General features: G+C 36.2%; 1 protein-coding gene across 1 annotated transcript in view; it reads right to left on the bottom strand.

The window, feature by feature from the left end:
* The window catches only part of LOC145259750 (putative 3',5'-cyclic phosphodiesterase pde-5), a 166,589-nt gene that overhangs the window by 88,365 nt on the left and 55,724 nt on the right, over positions 1–22,500 (bottom strand). The window contains exons 6-10 of the mRNA XM_080117462.1: positions 22,498–22,500; positions 19,135–19,166; positions 14,145–14,247; positions 10,936–11,029; positions 3,887–3,945 (exon numbers count right to left, since the gene is read on the bottom strand). The exon at positions 22,498–22,500 is cut by the window's right edge and continues 47 nt beyond it. Of these exons, the coding sequence (XP_079973588.1) occupies positions 3,887–3,945; positions 10,936–11,029; positions 14,145–14,247; positions 19,135–19,166; positions 22,498–22,500 (291 nt within the window). The remainder of the gene's footprint in view (positions 1–3,886; positions 3,946–10,935; positions 11,030–14,144; positions 14,248–19,134; positions 19,167–22,497) is intronic.

Genomic DNA, 22,500 nt, shown 5'->3' with positions numbered 1-22,500 from the left:
AGTGAATCGCAGCAAAACGGTCATCACAATTTTTTAAAGAAATCCAGATCAATATGGGCACAAAAAGAGTCCAGGTCGACCAAAAATAATAACCGCATCACTGGATCGCCGTATCAGAAGTTTAAAAAAAACTCCAGTATGAGCTCAAGTCGATTAAAAATCCAAACAGCAGCATAATGTAGTTTTAAAACCATCAGAAGGCATCTGAAAATGAAGGATTTCAATCATTTAAAGCGACTGCAGAAACCACGTCTTTTTGAACAGCACAAAACTAACCGACTTAAATATGCCGCCAAATACCAGACTTGGGATGAAGAGAAGTGGGAAAATGTAATTTTCTTCGATGAGAAACAGTTTAATCTTGATGGTCCAGATGGATTTCAACACTATTGGCATGATAAACATTTGACTAAAGACACTTTTTCAACTCGACATAGTGGAGGAGGGTCTTTAATGATCTGGGGTGCTTTTTCGTCAGCTGGGACCCTAAAGTTGCAAGTAGTGAAAGGCCGGCAAGCATCATTGAAGTACATTTCAATGCTTGAAAATGTTTCTATCAGGACTGAAGGTCCACGTCTGTGGAAGAAATTGGATTTTCCAGCAAGACAACGCTGCGATACACACTTCTCGACAAGCACGAGAATACTTTTCTTCAAATAATATAGAATCGTTAGATCATCCAGCATGTTCTCCGGACCTCAATCCCATTGAAAATCTTTGGCGATGGATGACAAAAGAAGTGTTCAAGGATGGAACCCAGTATGATTCGATAAAGGAACTTTCTGATTCAGTTTTCAGTACATTGGATAAAATTCCTTCGCAACTGATAAAAAACTTAGTCGCAAGCATGCCGAAGAGACTTTTTTAAGCAATTCATAATAATGGAGGCTAGACTAAATACTGAGACCCTTTTTAGTAATTTATAATTGCCCTTTGTTAGATAAATTATCAGTGGTCTTATCATTTTTGACCAGGTAAAAATGTTTGTTTTTTGAGAAATAATTATTAGATCAGGATTAAGGTTTCGAATGAAGCAGATTTCATTTTTTTCATTGGCAATGGTTTCAACCATTTGTTTGATTAAAAATTCGATAATATGCGTAAACGCTTACTTTCTTAAGTGGTCTTATGATTTTGACCAGGACTGTATATGTTTATACCTTCCGAAATTTCAATCAATTTCATCAATTACATGTATTATTCGACCAGCTAATTCTTTCAGTAATAGACACTTACAGAGATTCGTCGTTGATTTAATTGGATAATCAACACATATGATTAATATTTAAATCTACTAGCACAAGCACGGTTATTTATAATGAAATATTTATAATAAAAAACCGTGCTTGTGCCACAAGCTTTAGTGTTGACATATTCACGATCCTAAACGGGTCGTACTCGCCTTTCCATTTAAAAATCCTAGAAACATTTTTATTAAGTCCTTGAGGCCTTCTCTTTGAAAAAAAAAGAACTCTTCTAGAACTTAATGTGACTTCTATGTGATTCTTTCTCCGTGTATTTATTTACTTATTTTTATTATATTTTTTCTTCCCCGCTACAAACATTTTAATCGTAATTTTTCCTCGATTTAGCTCTGTTGAGCAAGGAACGATATTTGGTTAGTTAGAAATTTTTCATTTTTATGCTTTAGAATCCATCATGTTATTTAGGCGTACAAAATTTTATAATGACTGAATCTTTATTCAGTCATTATAAAATTTTGTACGCCTATATATATATATATATATATATATATATATATATATATATATATATATATAGTAATTTATAAAATACATATGGCGATGATTAAGCTACGCTGAATATTCCGCGTTTCATCCACTTTAGGATTCTTCGGGCTTATATATATATATATATATATATATATATATATATATATATATATAAATTATTTCCACAGCCTGACATCGTCGCAACTCACAAGAGCCATGAAAGCCAACAAATCTGAAGTCCAAGACTCGAGTTTCGCCCTCACTTAGGCTCATCAGTTAGGCACATTCGAACTCAGAATTCGAAACCCGAGTATGAACTTCTTACTAGTAAGACATCGACTTGGGTTATAGCTAGTCGCAATGATCACATCCCTTGTCCGAGACGAAAGTAGGTTCATTCCAGTGTCGGATTTCGTTGCGGTTTTCTTAAGCTTTGATAGTTAATAAGACTTTCTTGTGTGCGGCGTGTTTGTTCAGTTGGTAAAGTTCTTGCTTCGCATGCATGAGACTCGGGTTTCGAATCCTGAGTTTGGATGTATCTAAGTGATGAGTTCTAATGAGGGCGAAACTCGAGTCTTATACTTCCGGTTTTTTGGCTTTCATGGCCTTTGTGAGCTGCGAAGTTGTCTGGCTGCGGAAATAATATATTCTCTCTCACATTCTGAAAATTATATATATACATATTTTATGTGATAGGACACTTCTCAACTTATAGACTCAACGAATTTTTGATCTACAGACTTGAAATTTTATATATATATATATATATATATATATATATATATATATATATATATATATATATATATATATATATATATATATATATATATGGTATTCAGACACGGGGAAAACTTTTTAATCGGTCTTCACCCGAAAGAAGGGGTTACTAAAGGGTGAAAATTAAAACAAAATTGTTATGTGTATGTGTGTGTGTGGGGGGGGTGATCGGATTTTTAACTGTTTCTCAATTGTTTCACGAATGCGCATGTGTGAATCGTTCAAATGCTAGATTCCTTATGTTAAGAATAAGTAGGCTTGAAAACACTTTAAAGATCGTGTCAAGCTAGCCCAATTGTTATCGTACTTGACTCACTGTCATTAGGTTTTCGATCTTGAGTATTTTTTTTACTTACAAGAAGTGAACTGCTTAGAAAAAAAACATAATATTCGCATACACATGCCTCAGTTTCTTTCCGTTATGTTTAATATTTATACATATATTATACATATTATATATATATAACTATTGATAAATTATAAAAATCATAGTAAATAAGAAATCTGCATTAATTAAAATATAATATTTATGCGTATTTTGTAACCGGGATACGCCGAGCGGCCTGCTAGTGTTAATCGTGACACCCTGCACTGAAGATTCCCGAAAGGATGAAACACTACTGTCTGTAGGTATTTCATTATCATAGTAAAAAATAATTATGTCAGCCTCTTTAAGAAACTCGTTTCTTATCGTTGAGCACTTTCAGTTGAATTAAGTCGGTCAATTTAGCTCTTACGCATAGATCATCCTATAACGATTAGATCACTGTGACTGACGTAAAGAACATTTAAAAAATGAAATGTTTAAATTCAACGTTATTTCACGCGGTTAATGGTTGCCGATTGGATACGGTCTTTGCTAATCGAGCCAGAGATGGATCGTGTTGCCGGGTTCGAATCTGTCGACTGGTGCTAATCGTGACACCCTGCACTGAAGATTCCCGAAAGAATGAAACACTAGTGTCTGTAGGCATTTAATTATTATAGTAAAAAAAATAATTATATATATATATATATATATGTGTGTGTGTGTGTGTGTTTGTGCGAATATATATATATATATATATATATGAGGCAGCTGCATATAGTCTCACTGATGGGTCTTAATTAAGACGAAACATCTTGCTCTGATATTAAATACATTTATCAATAGTTATATATATATAATATGTATAATATATGTATAAATATATATTTGTGTGCGTGCACACACATGCGCGTGTATATGTATGTGAAATATTTAGATATAAATTTCTCATAAGTTTTTATTTATTACCAATTTCTGCCATTTTTAATTCGGGAATCGGCGTCATCATCATGATTTAACATTTTTAATTGTTTATAAGTCTTTAGGAACAATCTTCTGAACTTACATCTTCCGTTTCTGATCGAAATGATTCACCTCCACTGAATTTGTACACCTCAATGACACCTTGCAAATAAGCAGAAACAAACAAACGATATAAGTAAAACAAAAAAAAAAAAAAACCAAAAACAAACAAACAAAACAAGGAAAAAAAAACCCACAAGAAAACAACCTCAAAAAATTTTCAGGTCGCAATGAAACCGAAACAAATCTATAAAAATGTGTTTAAAAAATAATATACATCATTTTACAGTATTATCCCACTCTATAATAAAAATCAATGCGTATTTATTTGTATATTTATATATTAGGTCGAGAAGAAAGTTCTTGCAGAACTTTTAATTTTGATTTCAAATGATGTATTTTCAAATAAGTTTTCGTTTGATTACCTATACTTTATATATCATTTGAAGGGGTGCCTATCGCTCTATCTAATCGTTTTAAAACAATTATGTCTTCTTTTTATGACGTTGCATAGAAGATAGAAAAACAGCAGATTCGCAGAATTTTCTCATTTCAATACAAGATAGGCCGAAAAACTGTTGAAAGAGTCTTGAAGATGATGAGCGTAGCGGTCGGCCATCGGATGTTGACAACGATTAATTAAGAGCCTTACTCGAAATCAATCCACGCACAACTGTTCGAGAACTTTTCCGAATTAGACGAAACGTATACGACGATTTCCAACCACTTGAGAGATTGGAAAGAAAAAAGCTTGATAGATGGGTACCTCACGAATTGAACGACAACCAAAATAAACGCCGCCATGAAGTGTCATCTTCTCTTCTTTTACGCAAGAAGAAAGACATGTTTCTTGACCGAGTTGTGACTTGCGATGAAAAGTGGGTTCTTTACTACAACCGGTGACGCTCAGCTCAGCTCAGTGGTTAGACGCTGACGAAGCTCTACGACACTTCCCGAAGCGAGAGTTGCACCAAGAGAAAGTCATGCTGACTGTTTGGTGGTCTACGACCGGTCTTATCCATTACAGTTTTTTGAATGCATGCGAAAACATTACGGCGGTGAAGTATTGTCAACAAATGGATGAAATGCATCAGAAACTTCGACAGTAACACTCAGAATTAGTCAACAGAAAAGGCTGAATTCTATTCCACGACAATTCCCGACTGCACGTTGCTAAACCGACCTTGCAGAAGTTGAACGAATTGGGTTACGAAACTCTGCCTCCTTTGCCATACTCTCCAGATCTCTCACCTACCGACTACCACTGTTTCAAGCATCTCGACAACTTTCTGCGTGAAAAGTACTTAAAAAACCTAAGTGATATCAAAGACGCCTTTAGCGACTTCATTGCCACCAGAATGCAAGATTTTTACGTTACTGGCAGAAATACATTAGCTTTGCGTTGACAAAAGTGTGTGGATTCTGATGGTGCTTATTTCGATAAATAAATTTTTCTTTGAGCTGAGATATGTTCATCTGAATTCCAAAGTTAAAAACCGCAAAAACTTTTTCGCCAACCTGATATAAATAAATATAATATACACTTCTCGTTGCAACCAACTATCTCCCTGAACTTCATCAATGATCTCCCAAACCACATTTTACATCTTTCTTAGACATCTATAAATACAGATGACACTACCATTTATGGTAACACTTCAAAGGCCGGAAATGGCCAAGATCCTTTTGATTCTATCTCCTCTGATCTTAGATACGTGCTGCAATGGGGAAAAGGGTGGTTAGTTAATTTTAATGCCTCGAAAACCAAGCTTCTCTTTTTCTATCATCAACACTTTGACCCACATTTGGCATCAATTGAAATGATGGGATCTCGCCTTGAGGACGCTCCATGTTTAGACAAGCTTCTTGGTCTAGTCTTCAATTCTGATCTGAAATGGAGCACGTATTAATACATCAAATCCGTTGCAAAGGTCGCTGGAAAAATGGTTGACTCATTCTACCGCTCCAGTAGATATTTCACTGCCGATGCGATTCTTTACCTGTATAAGAAACAAGTACGTCCTAGGATAAAGTACTGTTATCACATATGAGCAGAAGCTGCTCGCCGCGCCATATCCTGCTTTGACAGAGTTCAAAACCGATTTTGTAATTCAGTAAGTAATGTCCTTTTCTCTTCTTTGCAATCTCTTTTACGTGAGGAGTACGTATATCATATAAATTTGTCCGTATTAAAAAAAAAAATTAAATATCAATTCTAAATAAACACTAAAAATACGTACTGTTTTCTACCCTTCTCCAGATGAGACCATTTTAAATTATTAGGGTGGATAGACGAGAACGCAAATAGATAGTTAGTTAACCCTTGTTTTGAAATGAATTCGAAAAGTCATTTCATCTTCAATTTGAAGCTAAAAAAACAAGGGCAGACAATGCAGTTTCAGAGAAGACATGTATCATACAAAAAGAAAAATGATTATTTATATTTTGTTAAGAAAATTTTAGAATTTTAATTTCTTATGAAAATTTAAATTTTGTAAAAAAAAAAAAAATGTTTTCTCCAACCAAAGAAATGTCGCACACTTTCCAATGAATGTTCAAATCTATTTATGAAATTTAAAAGTCAAACTTTTAAGTCAGTTGCCAAGGTCGCCGGTAAAATGGTAGGATCCTTCTACCGCTCCAGAACATATCTCACTGCTGATGCAATTCTCTATCTATATAAAAGCAAAGTACGTCCAAGGACTGCTAAAAGCAAAGTACGTCTGGGCAGGAGCTGCTAAAAACAGCCTATCCTGCCTTGACAGAGTACAAAATAGATTTCGTGGCTTAGTGGGGGATGCCCTTTTCTGTTCCCTGCAACCTCTCTCCCATAGAAGAGATGTTGCGAGCCTGTCTTTGTTTTATCGTTACTTCCATGACAAGTGCTCGTTTGAGCTCCAATCTCTGGTCCGCCCTCGCCAATCTTTCACAATAAACACCCGTCTAGCTGAAACCACTGTCAAAAATTTTCCCCACTCTTTATCTGTGCTTAAATTAAAACGTAGATTCCATGAACAAAGCTTCTTTCGTAGACGTACACGCCTGTGGAACTCTCTTCCGTTTGCCTGTTTCCCACCTGACTATATACTTGGATGTCTTCAAGTCCAACATAAACAAATACCTGATGACCCGCCCCCTTTAGTATCAAATCTCCAATACTAACGATAACTACGATACTATCCCTTATCCCCGAGTGGCTTCCGGGCCTTGATAAGTGGTGACTACCATGTAAAAAAAAAACAACATTTTACAAGTTTCATTCAATTCAGAATTTTAAATTTTGTGTAAAACCCCCCCCAAAAAACTTCCATTTTGTGTTATTACGAAAACGTTATATTTTTGTAAAAAAACCCCCCCAAAACTTCTATTTTGTGTTATAAGAATTTTCTTAATTTTATTTTAATTCAATACATGTTTAGATAATACTTTATGTTTTGTTTTTACATTGTTGGCATTTGTTGACATTTTCAGATACGTAATACTTGAATTGCTTCTCTCCATTCTGAAATTGCATTGCTTGCCCCTGTTCTTGAATCTTCAAAAAAACAAAAAGTTGTTGCGTGTCAGTAATGCGTAAGTGCCCTGATTTTTAAATTTTATTTAGGTCATCAAAAATATATGAAAAACTAAATTACTAACGTAATACTATAATTTTATATGAATATTCGTGTAAAAACTAGCGGGGCATAATTTTTTCCGTTTTTTTTTTTAAAGTTCTCAAAAACCAAGGGGTCTCTTTTCTGATCTCTTTATGAGATCCATAGATATTCGAATATTCCATTAAAGTTATTCTTTACATCTCAAACACTGAGTTAGTAAATAAATTGGGAACATAATTTTCCTCTCCCCAATTGACCATTTAAATGTTTTATAGTATGCCTTTTTTGTGGTCGCTAAGTCTTACTGGATTCCAAGACAAGAATTTATCTGGTCTGGTGGAGTATCTAGCTTTGTGCTGTTATTTGAGGTAACATCACTTAGAGAAGGTGCACCATTAGTCGCAAAAGCCAATGTACGTTGGCCATAGCGAGGAGATCTTACTTGTGTTGCAAATACTATGTTATTTTGAATATTTAGTCAGCGTTTACTTTCAAGGAAAGTTTCTTCATGCCAAGTTGTCCTGACAAACCCCTACACTCGAGGATAGTATGTAGAAGGCATTAGTGCAGGTATACACTAAAAAATGTACATTTTCTCTGGAATACCTCATAAATTATTTAAATTATAAACTAAAACAGTAAAACAATTCTTAACATATTCTCGCTACAAATTTTCCTATGTTAGTAATGTAGATATATATAAACATATACACGATGCTTTATTATTATTATTATTATTATTATTATTATTATTATTGTTGTGTTATATAATACAAGACTGGGTATCATATCGAGGTAATCCGTCAAATTGTTTTGAATAAATATTAATGCTGAGAGAACAAGTATGTGTACCGTGACCGAGAACGAATATATACGTCGAAAGGCATTGCCTCCATCACGTGAGCACGCGCACGCACATACACACGCACGCGCAAATACATACACATACTTACACATACTCATCATCATCGGCGGTCACTCGTGTCCGAGTAAGACTGTCCTCCGTTGTGGCTTCTGTGGGTCCTCAGGTGAGCATAGAGCCCAATCCTAGACCCAATTTGTCTTGTGCAATTTGGGCAGATAAAGGTAGTGGTGGTGGGGTGGGGTTGGGTGTGTCTGGTTAATAATCTGTCCTTTCTGTGCTTGCGTTTATCCTCAGCAGCTTGATTTAGGTCACTACTATAAAGCGCAGCACCTTTGTGGACAGTGCTCCTCCATGCCAACCTGCTCCCAGCCACGTCCTCCCATGTCTCAAGGTCCATGTGAAACCGCTTTAGATTTGCTTTGATGTTGTCCTTATACCTCATCTTTTGGCCACCCTGGGCACGCTTTCCCTCAACAAGCTGAGAGTAGAAAATCTGTTTTGGGAGGCGGAGATCCGGCATTCGGACAAGATGACCAGTCCATCTGAGCTGGCGTTGAGCAACAGTAGCGGTGATAGTGGGAATGTCAGCCTCACTCAGGACGCTGGTGTTGGTGCGTCGGTCCTTCCAACTAATTCTGAGGATTTTTCGGAGGCATCTTTGGTGGTACGTCTCCAGGGTTTTTACGTGCCTCCTGTATGTGGTCCAGGTCTCCGATCCATAGAGAAGAGTGGGCAGCAAGACAGCTTTATATACCATGATTTTGGTCTTTGCCAGAAGGTCACGGTTCTCAAATACTCTCTTCCTTAGCCTTGAGAAAGCCCCACTGGCACAGCTGAGACGGTGTTGTATTTCATCATCTATGTTGGCTTTTGATGATAGGATGCTGCCTAGGTATGGGAAGTGGTCCACATTTTCCAGTCTAGCGTTGTCAATGGAGATGTTTGGGGGTGAGACTGGAGTACTGTTTGGTGGTGATTGATGGAGGATTTGGGTTTTTTTTATATTAATTGTTAGTCCTAGCTCTTTGTACGCCCTCGTGAAGGCAACCAGTGTACACTGTAGGTCCTCTTCTGAGAGAGCTACAAGGGCGTTATCGTCTGCATACTGTAGCTCCATAATGGATATGGTGTTCGTTCGACCTTTGGCCCTAAATCTGTTGATGTTAAAAAGTCGCCCGTCAGTTCTGTACATAATCCGAACTCCATGGGGAAGATGTTTGTCCGTGAGATGGAGGATAGCAGTAATGAAGATGGAGAACAGGGTTGGGGCAATGACACATCCCTGTTTCACTCCCGTGTCAACCCTGAAGGGCTCTGTTTCATCTCCACTACTACTGAGGACTGTAGCTGACATATTGTCATGTAGCAGTCTCAGTACCCGAATGTACCTCTCTGGGCATCCAAACCTTGCAAGAACCAGCCAAAGGGCTTGACGGTTCACAGAGTCAAAGGCTTTAGTAAGGTCTATAAAAGCCATGTATAATGGTAAATTTTGCTCCCTGCACTTTTCTTGGAGTTGACGAGCAGTGAAGATCATGTCCATCGTGCCTCTATTTGGTCGAAAACCACTTTGGGACTCGGGAAGGATGGTTTCTGCAAGGGGTGTAAGCCTGTTGGCCAAAACCCGAGCTAGGGCTTTCCCTGTGGTAGAGAGGAGAGAAATGCCCCGGTAGTTCCCACAGTTTGCCTTGTCTCCCTTCTTAAAGATGGAGACAACTAGGGCATCTCTAAGTTGTGCAGGGATTTTCTCTTGTTCCCATATTTTGAGCAGCAGGGCATGGATGTGCCTGAGAAGATCAGGCCCACACATACTACACTGACTTTCTACTACATCCTACCTGCGTGAGGCATTTTGTAAATACCAAAGTTCTAGGAGGTTGAAACCATGGGAGAATCAGACGGGTTGTTATGAATGACATTCTTCTAGTCAAATTAAGGTGGTTACAGATGCTGATTGCAGTCCAATAACCATCAGATGACACTTACAACAAAAAGGCATGATAAATAAAAAGCGTCAACAAATTCCTCGATTAAAAAAAAAACTCTTGTTCTTTTCGTGGTGTTATAAGTTTGTTTTTTACAAGGAGGTCACCACTTATCAAGGTCCGGAAGCACGGCAATGATGAAAACAGCTGAAATCTTAAGGAAAACCCTTGAATGCGGAAACCAATCTACATAACCAATGAACACTAAGAAAACAAAATAAGTTGAAATAAAGATAGAAAGAACAGCATACAAACACAGGGGAAATGTAACTGCCAGAAACCATAGAAATTGACACACTTAAAAAATACTAGAAACACACACAGATACGCACACACGGTGACACCAGCCCATGTTAGCACCACACATGAATGAAGAGTCAACGGAAGTGGATGGAAAGATAGTACAAACCGGATCTCCACTGGAAAATTGTGATGAATATTCGAACTTTGGGGAGGTTTATTGACACTCAAATTCAAGAGAAGACAAACGGTTGCTGACAGCGGGAAATCAATGGTAAACAGCTGTTGCTATAATCCAAAATGATTCGCAGGCAATCTCAGATAATGACTCATATGAAAAGTAAATAATAATAATAATAATAATAATAATAATAATAATAATAATAATAATAATAATACGCACTGATTATCTGGTCTTTTCCGTCAAAAATGGGAACAGCTATAACATCTTGGACTTGTTCGCCTGAAATGGATACTCCCTCCGGGAATCGATTGTCCTTAAAAATAGAAACAAACTGTTGAAATATATAAAAATTACACACATTTTATTGTGACTCCTCGACAACGTTTGGCAAGTGGAATAAGCTATTTGCATTTTATTATTCACTAGCATAACCGTACACCGGAATTCCCTGAAAAAAAAAAAATTGAAGAACCCAAGAAACTCCTACTTCCACCCCTGAACTCCGTATAAGTATCAAACTATAATTATTACTTAGTGTCTTCTTTATTCAATTTATAAACAATAATCCTGAACAATTATACGCTAATATTATTTGATAACAAAGAAAAAGCATCTCTGTAATAAAGGGGAACTTTTTGTGTATTTTTATACACAAACACCGAGAGAAAGGCACTATTTTATAGTATTACATGAATTAATTTTTAATAAAGTAAATTTTTAAAATATTATTTTTAAAAGATCAGAGTTCAATTAAAAGAGTAAACAAATGTTGTGTACAAAATATAGTCATTCGATTTGAATAAAAAGCAACATTTAAATTTTCACTCCAAACAAGGCACAATGCCACTTTTATGTAGAGGGATACTATCTGGGACATAATTTGCAGGATGCTATGTAGGAAGTTGAGTAGCGAGATGTCTGTTTACATTACACTTGACTTTCTGCATGTCAGTAAAGTAAGGGAAGCAGGAACCCGAAAGGAAATTCCAAAGTCTAGCAGTCCTAGGGAAGAAACTACTAGAGTAGAAGACTGTCTTACATCTGGGGATCTCTACTGTGTGGAGGTGGGATTTTGCTGTTTGTCGGGTTTGTCGGGGGTATTTACGTCGTGGAGGTACACAGGCTTGTCGGAGTACCTACAATTAAAATACTTGTAAAACAGGCAGAGGGATGCAACATTTTGTTGATGAGACAGCGATTGAAGCCTAGCTGACAGTGCGGGACCTATTTGGTTGGCTGCTCTCTTTTGAATTTATTTTAAAAAATAAATGGAAATTAATCGTATAAATACGAGGGACGTGCAATAAGTAATGCCCCTGACTCACTTCCCATAGCAGTAGAGCAACGAGACTTGGCACAGTTATTAGTCTTTCTCTACATAGGAACCACCCAGAGGCATTTCTCCCATCGTTTGATGCAGCTCTGGAGATCGTTTTTGTAGAACATCCCAGGTTGGTCCTCCAACCACGACGTGACTTCAGAAATCAAGGCTGTATCATCTGGGAAACGCTTTCCTTTCAAAAACAACTTCATGGCTGGGAAGAGGTGAAAGCCAGAGGGTGCAAGGTTAGGAAAGTAGGGAGGGTGGGGAAGGATTTATAACCACACGCCCATGCTTCTGATCTAGTGACATGCGAGTTGTGGACCGGAGCGTTGCCCTGCAAGAGGAGGGTACCTTTGCTGATCTTGTCCCGCCTCTTGATTTTGATAGCTTCCCTTAATTTCCTCAAAAGTAAGCATGACCTTGCCAGCGGAGGGCTACACCCTTACCTTATTTGGAGGTGGTGAGTCCAAGTGCTTCAACTGCATTGACTTGGCTTTGGGGTCTGGATCATAGTGATGGACCCAGGTTTCATCCTGTGTAATCAGTCTTTTGAAAAACTTTGACTCATCTTCTTGGCACATCTTCAAATTCATCCTCGTGCACTCGACGCGTTCTTGCTTCTGGAATGGTGTGAGCAACCTGTGAATCCATTTGGCAGACACCTTATGCATATGCAAATGGTCATGAATGATAGTTTCCACATACCCTGTACTAATCTTGATATCATATTTGGCGAATAGTAATGCACCGATCTTCCAAAATGGCAGCCTCAACTTGACAGATAGATGCCTCATCAATGGCAAAAGGGGGGCGACCAGGTCTGGGAGCTGTTTCCACAGACTTCCGGCCATGTTTGAATTCACGATGCCAGCGTTGTACAAGGTCATATGATGGGGAATTATCACCATAAGTTTCTTTCATTTCATCAAAAGTCTCCTGTGGTATGTGTCCTTTCAAATACAAAAACCAGATCACTGCTCGACATTCAACAGGCTCCATTTCACACCTGACTCAGTTCAAACACCTGTAAAACAGAAATCACAATTAGTTCAGAGCTGTAATTTGCCACATCACTCGTAGAGATATGAATCATTGCACTTGCAAAATTTCAGCTAGATCAGACAACTGAAAGTGGATCAGGGGCATTACTTATTGCACGCCCCTCGTATCAGCCATTCTTTATGGCACTAGTGATCAGCACTATGCTATGTCCATATATTTCAGTAGGGGTATCAGAATTATAACATAGTATTTAGCTGAAGTATAAATTAGGAATAATTGATATAAAATAATAAAGGTGAAAGGATAAATGATAAAGGATAGAATCTAACCAAATTTGAAGTGAATAAGATAGAGGAAACTTATGAATATACTTACTTAGCAGTTAAAAGTGTCTGTGTAAACCACTGATTACAGAAAATTAGCGAATAGAATTTGAGAAAAAATTTTTTTATTCATATTTCCGGGTACACGTTGATGCGGCACCATGATGCGTCTTTAAGCCAGTGTTTTGCAGACGATTATTTAGCTTTTTTTTTTTTTTTAACATGAAGACGCCATTTAAGCTTGTGATTTCCAGTTCGTTGAATCCAAATAGCAACTTAATTTGATCTTTTATTCAAATTCTACCAGATAATTTTCCATAATTTTTGGTCTCCGCTAATATTTTTCACCGATGAATAAGTATATCCATCAATTTTCCTGATATTTGATTTTGAAGTACCATATTTTACGTGCTCGTCAATCTCAATAAAAACCACTTCTTTAAAAGAAAAAATATATCAACACGAATTTAAATATAATGATAAAAATTTATAACGGTTCAAAGTATATCAGAACGACGAATTGGCTGCATTTATTTGCTATGAAAGTGCTATCCTTGGATAAGTTAATCCAATATTGTTGGGACGGGGGTGGGATCATCGGTGTTAGGTCAAAGGTCGTCCCTCCGTATAATACACCCGACAGACTATTCTACAAACGGTTGATAATTTTATTAGATAAGAAAAAATAAAATAAAAATAAAAACTATCTATATATTCTATCAATACCAGCTATTCCCGAAAAGCAAAATAACGTGATTACTATGAAATAATATACATACCTCCCTTGTGCTTGAAATCCGCACGGTTGTTTTGGTGGACGCAACGTAATTGGCAACATTGCTCCATGGCGTCACGGTTTTTGTAGACTTTACTCTTGATTTACTATGGAAAAACAAAATCTAAAATTAGTATACGAGATGTCGATTAATATGCAAAGTGTATGGAAAGTAACTTCCTCTTATTAAGTACTCGTAATTTATTACTGAAATATATTCCAAATGAGAAATGTTTTTTATACACTGGTACCTATATGACATAGTACGAACCGGTATATGCAATTTTAAGGATAGATTTTAAACTCTTCCGACTTAAGGTTAGTAATACTACAATCTAAAAGGTCATGGAAACAAAAAGGTACATTCCAAAAATTTTATTAAATAAGTTGCATTTTTATTAAATTAGGCTTTTTAGACATGATCAAAATTATAAGACCAAGGGTATAAATTGTTAGATTTATGGTCATTCTAATGTTTTTAGTTCGGTTAGAGATTAGCAATCAATGTGTAAAGGTGTTACCATGCCTAAAGCAAGAAAACTAATCGAAGTTGAGCGCTCTCGAATTCTAGGATTCCATAAACAAGGTTTCTCACAGCGAGCGATAGCAGCTAAGGTAAATCGCAGTAAAACTGTTATTTGCAATTTTCTAAAGAACACTGAGAATTATTGAACGCAAAATCCTTTGGTAGCCCCCCTCCCCAATTTCTCCTGCATTGAGTAGGAGAATCAGACAGGTTGTTATGAATGACATTCTTCTAGTCAAATTAAGGCGGTTACAGATGCTGATTGCAGAGCAATAACCATCAGACGACACTTACAAAAAAGGCATGATAAATAAAAGCGTCAACAAATTCCTCGATTCAAAAAACCTCTTTTTTGTGATGTTATAGGCTTTTTTTTTTTTGAAAGAAGGTCACCACTTATCAAGCCCCAGAAGCCACTCGGGGATAAGGGTTATTGTGTGTACATTAATCGATGGGATAGTATCGTAGTAATCGTTAGTATTGGAGATTTGATAAAGTGTCTTACTTAAGGGGGGCGGTTCATCAGGAATTTGTTTATGTTAGACTTGAAGACATCCAAGTTGTAGTCAGGTGGGAAACAGACAAACGGAAGAGAGTTCTACAGGCGTGCACTTCTAAGAAAAAAGTTTTGTTCATGTAATCTACGTTTTGGTTTTGGCACAGATAAAGAGTGGTTTCAGCTAGACGGGTGTTTATCGTGAAAGATTAGCGAGGGGGGACCAGAGATTGGAGTTCAGACGAGCACTTGCCATAGAAAGAACAAAGACAGGCTCGCAACGTCTCTTCTGTGGGAGAGAAGTTGCAAGGAAGAGAAATATGTATTTCTTCATGAAAAACTTACCAAGTAAAACATGTGACCTTTTCTTTTCTTTTTAGTCGTCTCACGGATTAAACCATTTCAAGCAAGAACATAAGTAGAAAATAAGACAACCATCACAGACTATCCTGCGCGCTTGAAATGAATTTAGAAAGAAATCTTTCACCTATAATAAAAATTCAACAGTCGGTGTTTTATTATGTCAGCAAAAATGCGAATACTCTATATCTATAGATCTATAAAAGTGTGTGTGTGTGTGTGTGTGTGTCTGTCTGTGTACATTTCCCTACGCAATAACCCTGTCAATTTCCAGTCTACAGACTCGAAATTTAATATACAGGGTAGTGAGATTTGGGAAAGTCTTTGTAATCCGTTTTCGGCCAGAAATTTGGCTGTTAAGGGGTCAAAGTTCAACGATTTGACCTTTGAGAACTCTACCAAACTCCTCCGACAATTTTGGGCCTAAATACTTGAAATTTTAAATATAGATTCCTTGGACATGGATCTAACTTGATAACTTGATTTGAGCCCAAAACAATAAGTGTTAAGGGGTCATAATAGGTCTCTACCAAATTACTCAGACAATTTCTGGTGTAAACATTTGAAATTTTACATAAAGAGCATTCAGAGACAGGGCAAGCTTTTTAATCAGTTTGGGTCGAAAATTTGAGCTACCAATATATAAATGTATGTATGTATGTTTGCATGTCTGCCTAAAACTTTCGACAGAGGCGACGGATTTTCACAAGATCAGTATCGTTTTGAAGCTCGACCCTTCAGACGACAAATACAGAAAAATTGTCTAAAAGATTAATTTCTTCACCCTCAACTGGGCACTTTTCTACAGGGAGAAGTCGCTTTTTTTGCCGATATTTTCGAAAAGCATCTCCTCTTTTCGATTGTATAGCCTTAAATTAAACATACGTCACTTCCGATTTGGCAGTGGTCGTAACAGCAAAGACGTCACGTTTTTTTCCGTTCTTTTTCTCCTACACGGTACGGGTTCGAGCCTGCCTTCCTACTACCACTTTTTTCTTTTTTTGCTCAACACACACCTCCAAACAAACACCAGGAACCCATGCTAGTAATGTATATGTGAAAAGTTTCATGACTAATATAATCTCATGCTTTTATATGCATATTTAAGCAATACATTTGCATAAATAGCGAATGCGAACACTGGCGGAGAATAATTTTCTTGCATCATTTTTGGCAGAGGATATATTCAATTTCAAAGGAAGTCTTTCATAATATATTTTGTAGCATAGAAGTTTGTTCTGTTCACAGCATTTTATCTGAATCATAATAATTCAGTTAAAGTAAAGTCAGTTCTCTCTATCGTTCTAACCATTTTCTCACATCCGAGGCTATACTCTATCTCTACAAATTTACTCTCAGATCATGTAAGGAGTACTGTTGTCATATTTGAGCTGTTGAATCTCTTTCCTATTTGAGGAGTCTTGATAAGGCGCAGAAAAGTAGCCTTAATTTGAGTAGCCTCACCATATTTTTCTTCCCTGCAACTTCTCTCTTACAGTCGCAGTCTTTTTTATAAATATTATTACGGCATGTGTTCTTCAGAATTATCTGATCTATTCCCTGCTTCCTTTATTCCAGCTCGTCTGGGTCCTGGATATATATATCCAGTAGTGAGGCCCCAGCTTGCGGGCTTTGGGGAGTGTGGAGTAACCCTTTAATTGCCATGGCTCCCAGGTCCACTCTGACCCGGAGTGGTAGTACCTATTAGGGTCCCAATTATGGGTTAAATAGAAACCGACTTACAACAAATATATTCTATTAAATTTTTTTTTCAAAATCTTTGGATTCGGCATTAAATAACCTGAAAAGGGTTGATATGCCGTAAAACAAAAACAACCAACCAACCAGCTCGTTTGATTCATTGATCTATTGGTGTCCACCAATTTGTTGCTTTCATACCTCATTGTGACACAGCTTCCTATTCTTTCCAAGAACTGTAAGCTTGTGGAACTCTCTTTTTTCCGACGCTTTTCCTTCTACTTATAGCCTATGGTCAATAGGAATCTCCTGTCTTTGCAATCATCATTATTTGTTCTTGTTAGCTTTTAAATCAAGTGACTGTGCGCCTAGTTTGAAGCGATTTTAGTAAAAAATAAAACCAGATATAAAACAATATAAGCAAGTATGTAAAACGTAGACGTCCATTTTCTGTCGACATTAATCTTACAAATTGCATTGGCGTTACTTGTAGAATTTGAAATAACTTTCTTACGTTTTATTTGGATTCTTCACACTATTATTCTCATCTTGTGTTATTTTCACAACGTTTCGGTCAATGTAACTTCCGACCTTCTTCAGGCGTATCTTGTCGAACTCGGAAATTTTTCTGTTGAACTTAAGAATTTGGACAGAATTTTGGACGAAATTCTTTATTTTTCACGGGGCTAGCACGCTCTCGTTCCGTCAGCCATAACAAGTTAGAGGTCCCAAATAATTCGCAATTGTATTTTCCAATCGCTCACACTGAGAATTGAACATTCAATCTTCAGGAGAATATAACTCTTAAAATTGATTTTTTCAAGTACTCTAACCATTTCGCCAAGGGTCCTTGCGGAATTCGTCGTGAAGTGGTTCCCGAGTTTGACAGAAACATTCTCGAGTCCGACACTTGAATAAGGTCGGAGATTACATCAACCGAAACTCAAGATGAGAACAGTAGCCTCTAAGAATCCAAATAATACGAACTAGCGGGACCTGTGGGAATTTCACAAGGGACTCATTCATATGTAATACATTTATGTTGGCATTCTGTAGATATTCAATGTAAATGGAGATGCTCTGATATTATTGTAGATTTTTTGTTAAAACTGCAAAAGTATTTATCTAAGCTAGCACGAACGCCCGGCAAAGTTTGGTCGTAAAGTACGCTTAAATATGGTATAATTCTTTCAGATTTCGTATATATTATTATAGAGTTAATGTTCTATCGATTTTTATATAAAGTTACGATTTCCAAAATAAAAAAATATATCCATATGACTTGGGTGCATTAGCTTGAATCGAAGCCGAAATAAAAACTTATTTCTGTAGAAATATATTTTCTTATTATATATCAATCCTTATTTAAGAAGCTCAATGTAATTACAGAGGAATATAGAGAATAAATGAAAAAAGTTATATTCCAAAATTCATGATGTTGACCATCTTATAATTTATTCCTTTAATTCAGTTGACTTATACAATTCTTGACAGTATCTGTTTCGTAGCACAAAATCAATCACTTAATTATTATATCAATCAGTGAATCTATTATGCCCTTAACTCATCAGAAGAAATAGCAACAATCAATCCGACAAAAGGAATTGAAATGTGATTTGATATGGTAAAAATCCGAAAATTGGAAGAGAAGCTGCAGATACCTTTATATTTTCCATTACGCCATATTTAACTTTTATGAATATGTTTGATATATATAACTTGAGTTCCTTCAGCCATAATCGAAACCGAAATGAAAACTTATGAAGAATTTTTGGTAAAATTATTCATGACAAGAAATGGAATTAAACAACTCGGATGTAAGCGTGACACAGAAAATAACACACACGTTATCGTATTAATATATAGATAACCAATCATCATCTAAAACAAAATTCAGAAACGTAACATTCTTACCTTTTCGAATCTTGGCAACTGTTATTCAAATTCTGAAAATAAAAAGATAATTAATTAAAAAAAAAAGAAGAAGCCAAATGTTTTATAAATATTCCAAATATTTTTTTAATCATTTTGAAATCATTAAATTGTCCACTTCTAAAATACATTTTATTTACAACTAGCAGGTCGCTTGCATTGCCCAATCGGAAAATACGTTTAAATATGAAATTTTGATTTATGCAGATTTCATATTTATTATTAAAGAAACAATAATGGCAAGAAATCCACGAAAGATTAATGCAAGCAATAGTACACGTAGTCACTAGTTTTGTCTTCTCTGCGCCAGCCTCTCGAACCAAAGGTCCTCAAGTCCTTCGCCACCCTTACTCAAGGTACGCCTCCATGCTGGTTTATCTTCGGCTAGCTCCTCGCACACATTCACATCGATGCCAAGAACGATCAGATCCTGTTTGACCACAATCTTTAAAGCGCAGCACCGGGCGACCATGGCTTCTTGATCCATTTGCCAGTTCACTGTAGAAGATATCCTTAGGGGGACGGCCATCGGGCATTCTACTCAGGTGTCCAAGCCAGCGCGATCGTCGTATCTTTATTGGTTATTATATTGTATCCAATATATAGTAGTGATTTCACATGTTAAAAAAAATACTTAGGTGCCATCAGCTAGAATCGAAACCAAAACATGTAGCTCTCCAGTCTTATTCGTCACCATCTGAGCCAACAACAGATGTCTATCAGAAATCTAAAAATAAACCAACATTAATGTATAAATGCATATTTGCGCATGCATACAGAAGAACTTTGTCGACTTACGCCTTCCAAATTCCAATTTTTCTATCCTTACCCCTTAGCAGGTATTTTATCTGCTAAAAACCAAATCAAGTTTGTTCCATAGGTCCAAATCGCTGATATATTCCTCAGACAGAGTCACTTATATATATATATATATATATATATATATATATATATATATATATATATATATATGATAATTTCCACAGTCAAACAACGTCGCAGCTCACAAGAGGCATGACAGCCAACAAACCGGCAGTCCAAGATTCGTGTTTCGAATCCCGAGTTCGGATATGTCTAACTGATGAGCCCAAATGAGAGCGAAACTTGAGCCTTGGACTTCAGGTGTGTTGGTTGTCATAGCTCTTGTGAGCTGCAACTGTTTGAATGTGAAAATTATTATATAATTTCTCACATTCTGAATATATATATATATATATATATATATCTTCTATACTCCTACAAATTAGGTTTTCTTTTGTGTGTATCGATATTCATATTAAAAAGCTTCTTTTCTATTTATTTAAAAAGAAAATACAATTTTCTTATATCGTGGTTGTGGACTTGCATTCACTAGCAAACGATCTAGCTAATTTGCATATTCTTTTAAACATTCATTTTAATGAATTCCTTATTAGTTGCTTCGATTTTTTAATGGGATGATCATCTTTAGTTAACTATTACGTGTAATTACATTCATGCAGATATTCTACATGATTTATACTTGCATAATATTTGCGAAAAAGTTTATAGTAAACACAAAATTGTTTCCATATATATTTATGTAGACGTATATATTTTTGTTAAACAAATCTATCTATCTATCTATCTATCTATCTATCTATCTATCTATCTACCTATCTATCTATCTATCTATAAAAGTGAACGTGTCTGTCTGTCTGTATGTATGTCTGTGTACATTTTCCTTCGCAATAACTCTGTTAATTTTCAGTCTACAGACTCGAAATTTGATATACAGGGTACTGAGATTTGGGAAATTCTTCGTGATTGGTTTTCGGCCAGAAATTTGGCTGTTAAGGGGTCAACGTTCAACGATTTGACCTTTGAGAACTCTACCAAACTCCTCCGACAGTTTTTGGTCTAAACACTTGAAATTTTAGATATATGTTCCTTGGACATGGATCCAACTTAATAACTTGATTTGAGTCTAAAACAATAAATATTAAAGGGTCATAATAGGGTCTAACTTAAAAAAATTGACCGTTTTTTTTTGCTCAGCATACACCTCCAAACACCCGGGCAACGCCGGGCACCCATGCTATTATATCTATACTCCTATAAATTCGTGTTTCTTTTGTGTGCATTGATATTCAGATTAAAAACCCTCTTTTCTATTTATTTAAAAAGAAAATACAATTTTCTTATATATGGGTCATGGAATTGAATTCATCTGCAATATTCATGCAGATATTCTACATGATTTATACTTGCATAATATTTGCGTAAAAAGTTTACAGGACGCACAATATTGTTTCCATATATATTTATGTATACGTATATAGTTTTGTTTGATCTATCTATCTATCTATCCATCTATCTATCTATCTATCTATCTATCTATCTATCTATCTATTTGTCTGTCTATCTGTCTGTCTGTCTGTTTACATTTCCCTACGCAATAACTCTGTATATTTTAAGTCTACAGACTCGAAATTTGATGTACAGGGTACTGAGATTTGGGAAAATCGATGTGATCGGTTTTCGGCCAGAAATTTGGCGATTAAGGGGTCAAAGTTCAAAGATTTTTGTTTTTCTTTTGCTCAGCATACACCTCCAAATACCCGGGCAACGTCGGGCACCCATGCTAGTATATATATATATATATATATATATATATATATATATATATATATATATATTCCCAAAATATAATGGATATTGTCACAGACCACACAAGTAAGACATTTATGCTTCATACAATTAAATAAATATATGTATATATAAACATATATGCATATACTTATTGATTTGTAAATTATCACTTGTTTTCGTCTTTGCTCACTAACACCGACTAAATCCAATTCCTCTTATCGTGATAGCTCTCTAAATCTCTTCTACATACCTATCCCATACAATGCTTCAAGCAAACTACACGTGTGCGCGCGTGTGTGCATGCGAACGTATGTGCACGTATAAGTTTATTATTTCACGACATTTACAGTTAATTTGCACGATGTATGGATATCAACCTCTCATGTATGACCGCTTTGGGAGGAGAAGATTAGGTTTTATGCTGACAATAAACGCATTTTTGCATCCATTCGAGGTGCTTCCATTTGGGGGGGGGGGGCTAAATTAACCCACATCAAACCGACCACATTTCATATTCACTCTCTGTCGGAAGAGACGTGTAAATATAACTTGTAATGCTCGACCGATTTCAACTTGACTGGTTGTGTTTGGATACAGCACGTTATTCTGAGGCTCTTGCAAACTTAATAAAGGGGTTGTGTGCTATAAGCATGGACTTACAAGCAAACTAAAATTCATTTTTTTTCTTTTTGATACAAGATAAAGAAATTGTCATTCGAGGAAATAAAATATTACCTG

Source organism: Euprymna scolopes, chromosome 3 (assembly GCF_053919585.1).
Source record: "Euprymna scolopes isolate OS-2025 chromosome 3, ASM5391958v1, whole genome shotgun sequence".
Taxonomy (NCBI): domain Eukaryota; kingdom Metazoa; phylum Mollusca; class Cephalopoda; order Sepiida; family Sepiolidae; genus Euprymna; species Euprymna scolopes.
The sequence above is the reverse complement of the archived record's forward strand: the minus strand, read 5'-3'. Positions and strand labels throughout refer to the sequence as shown.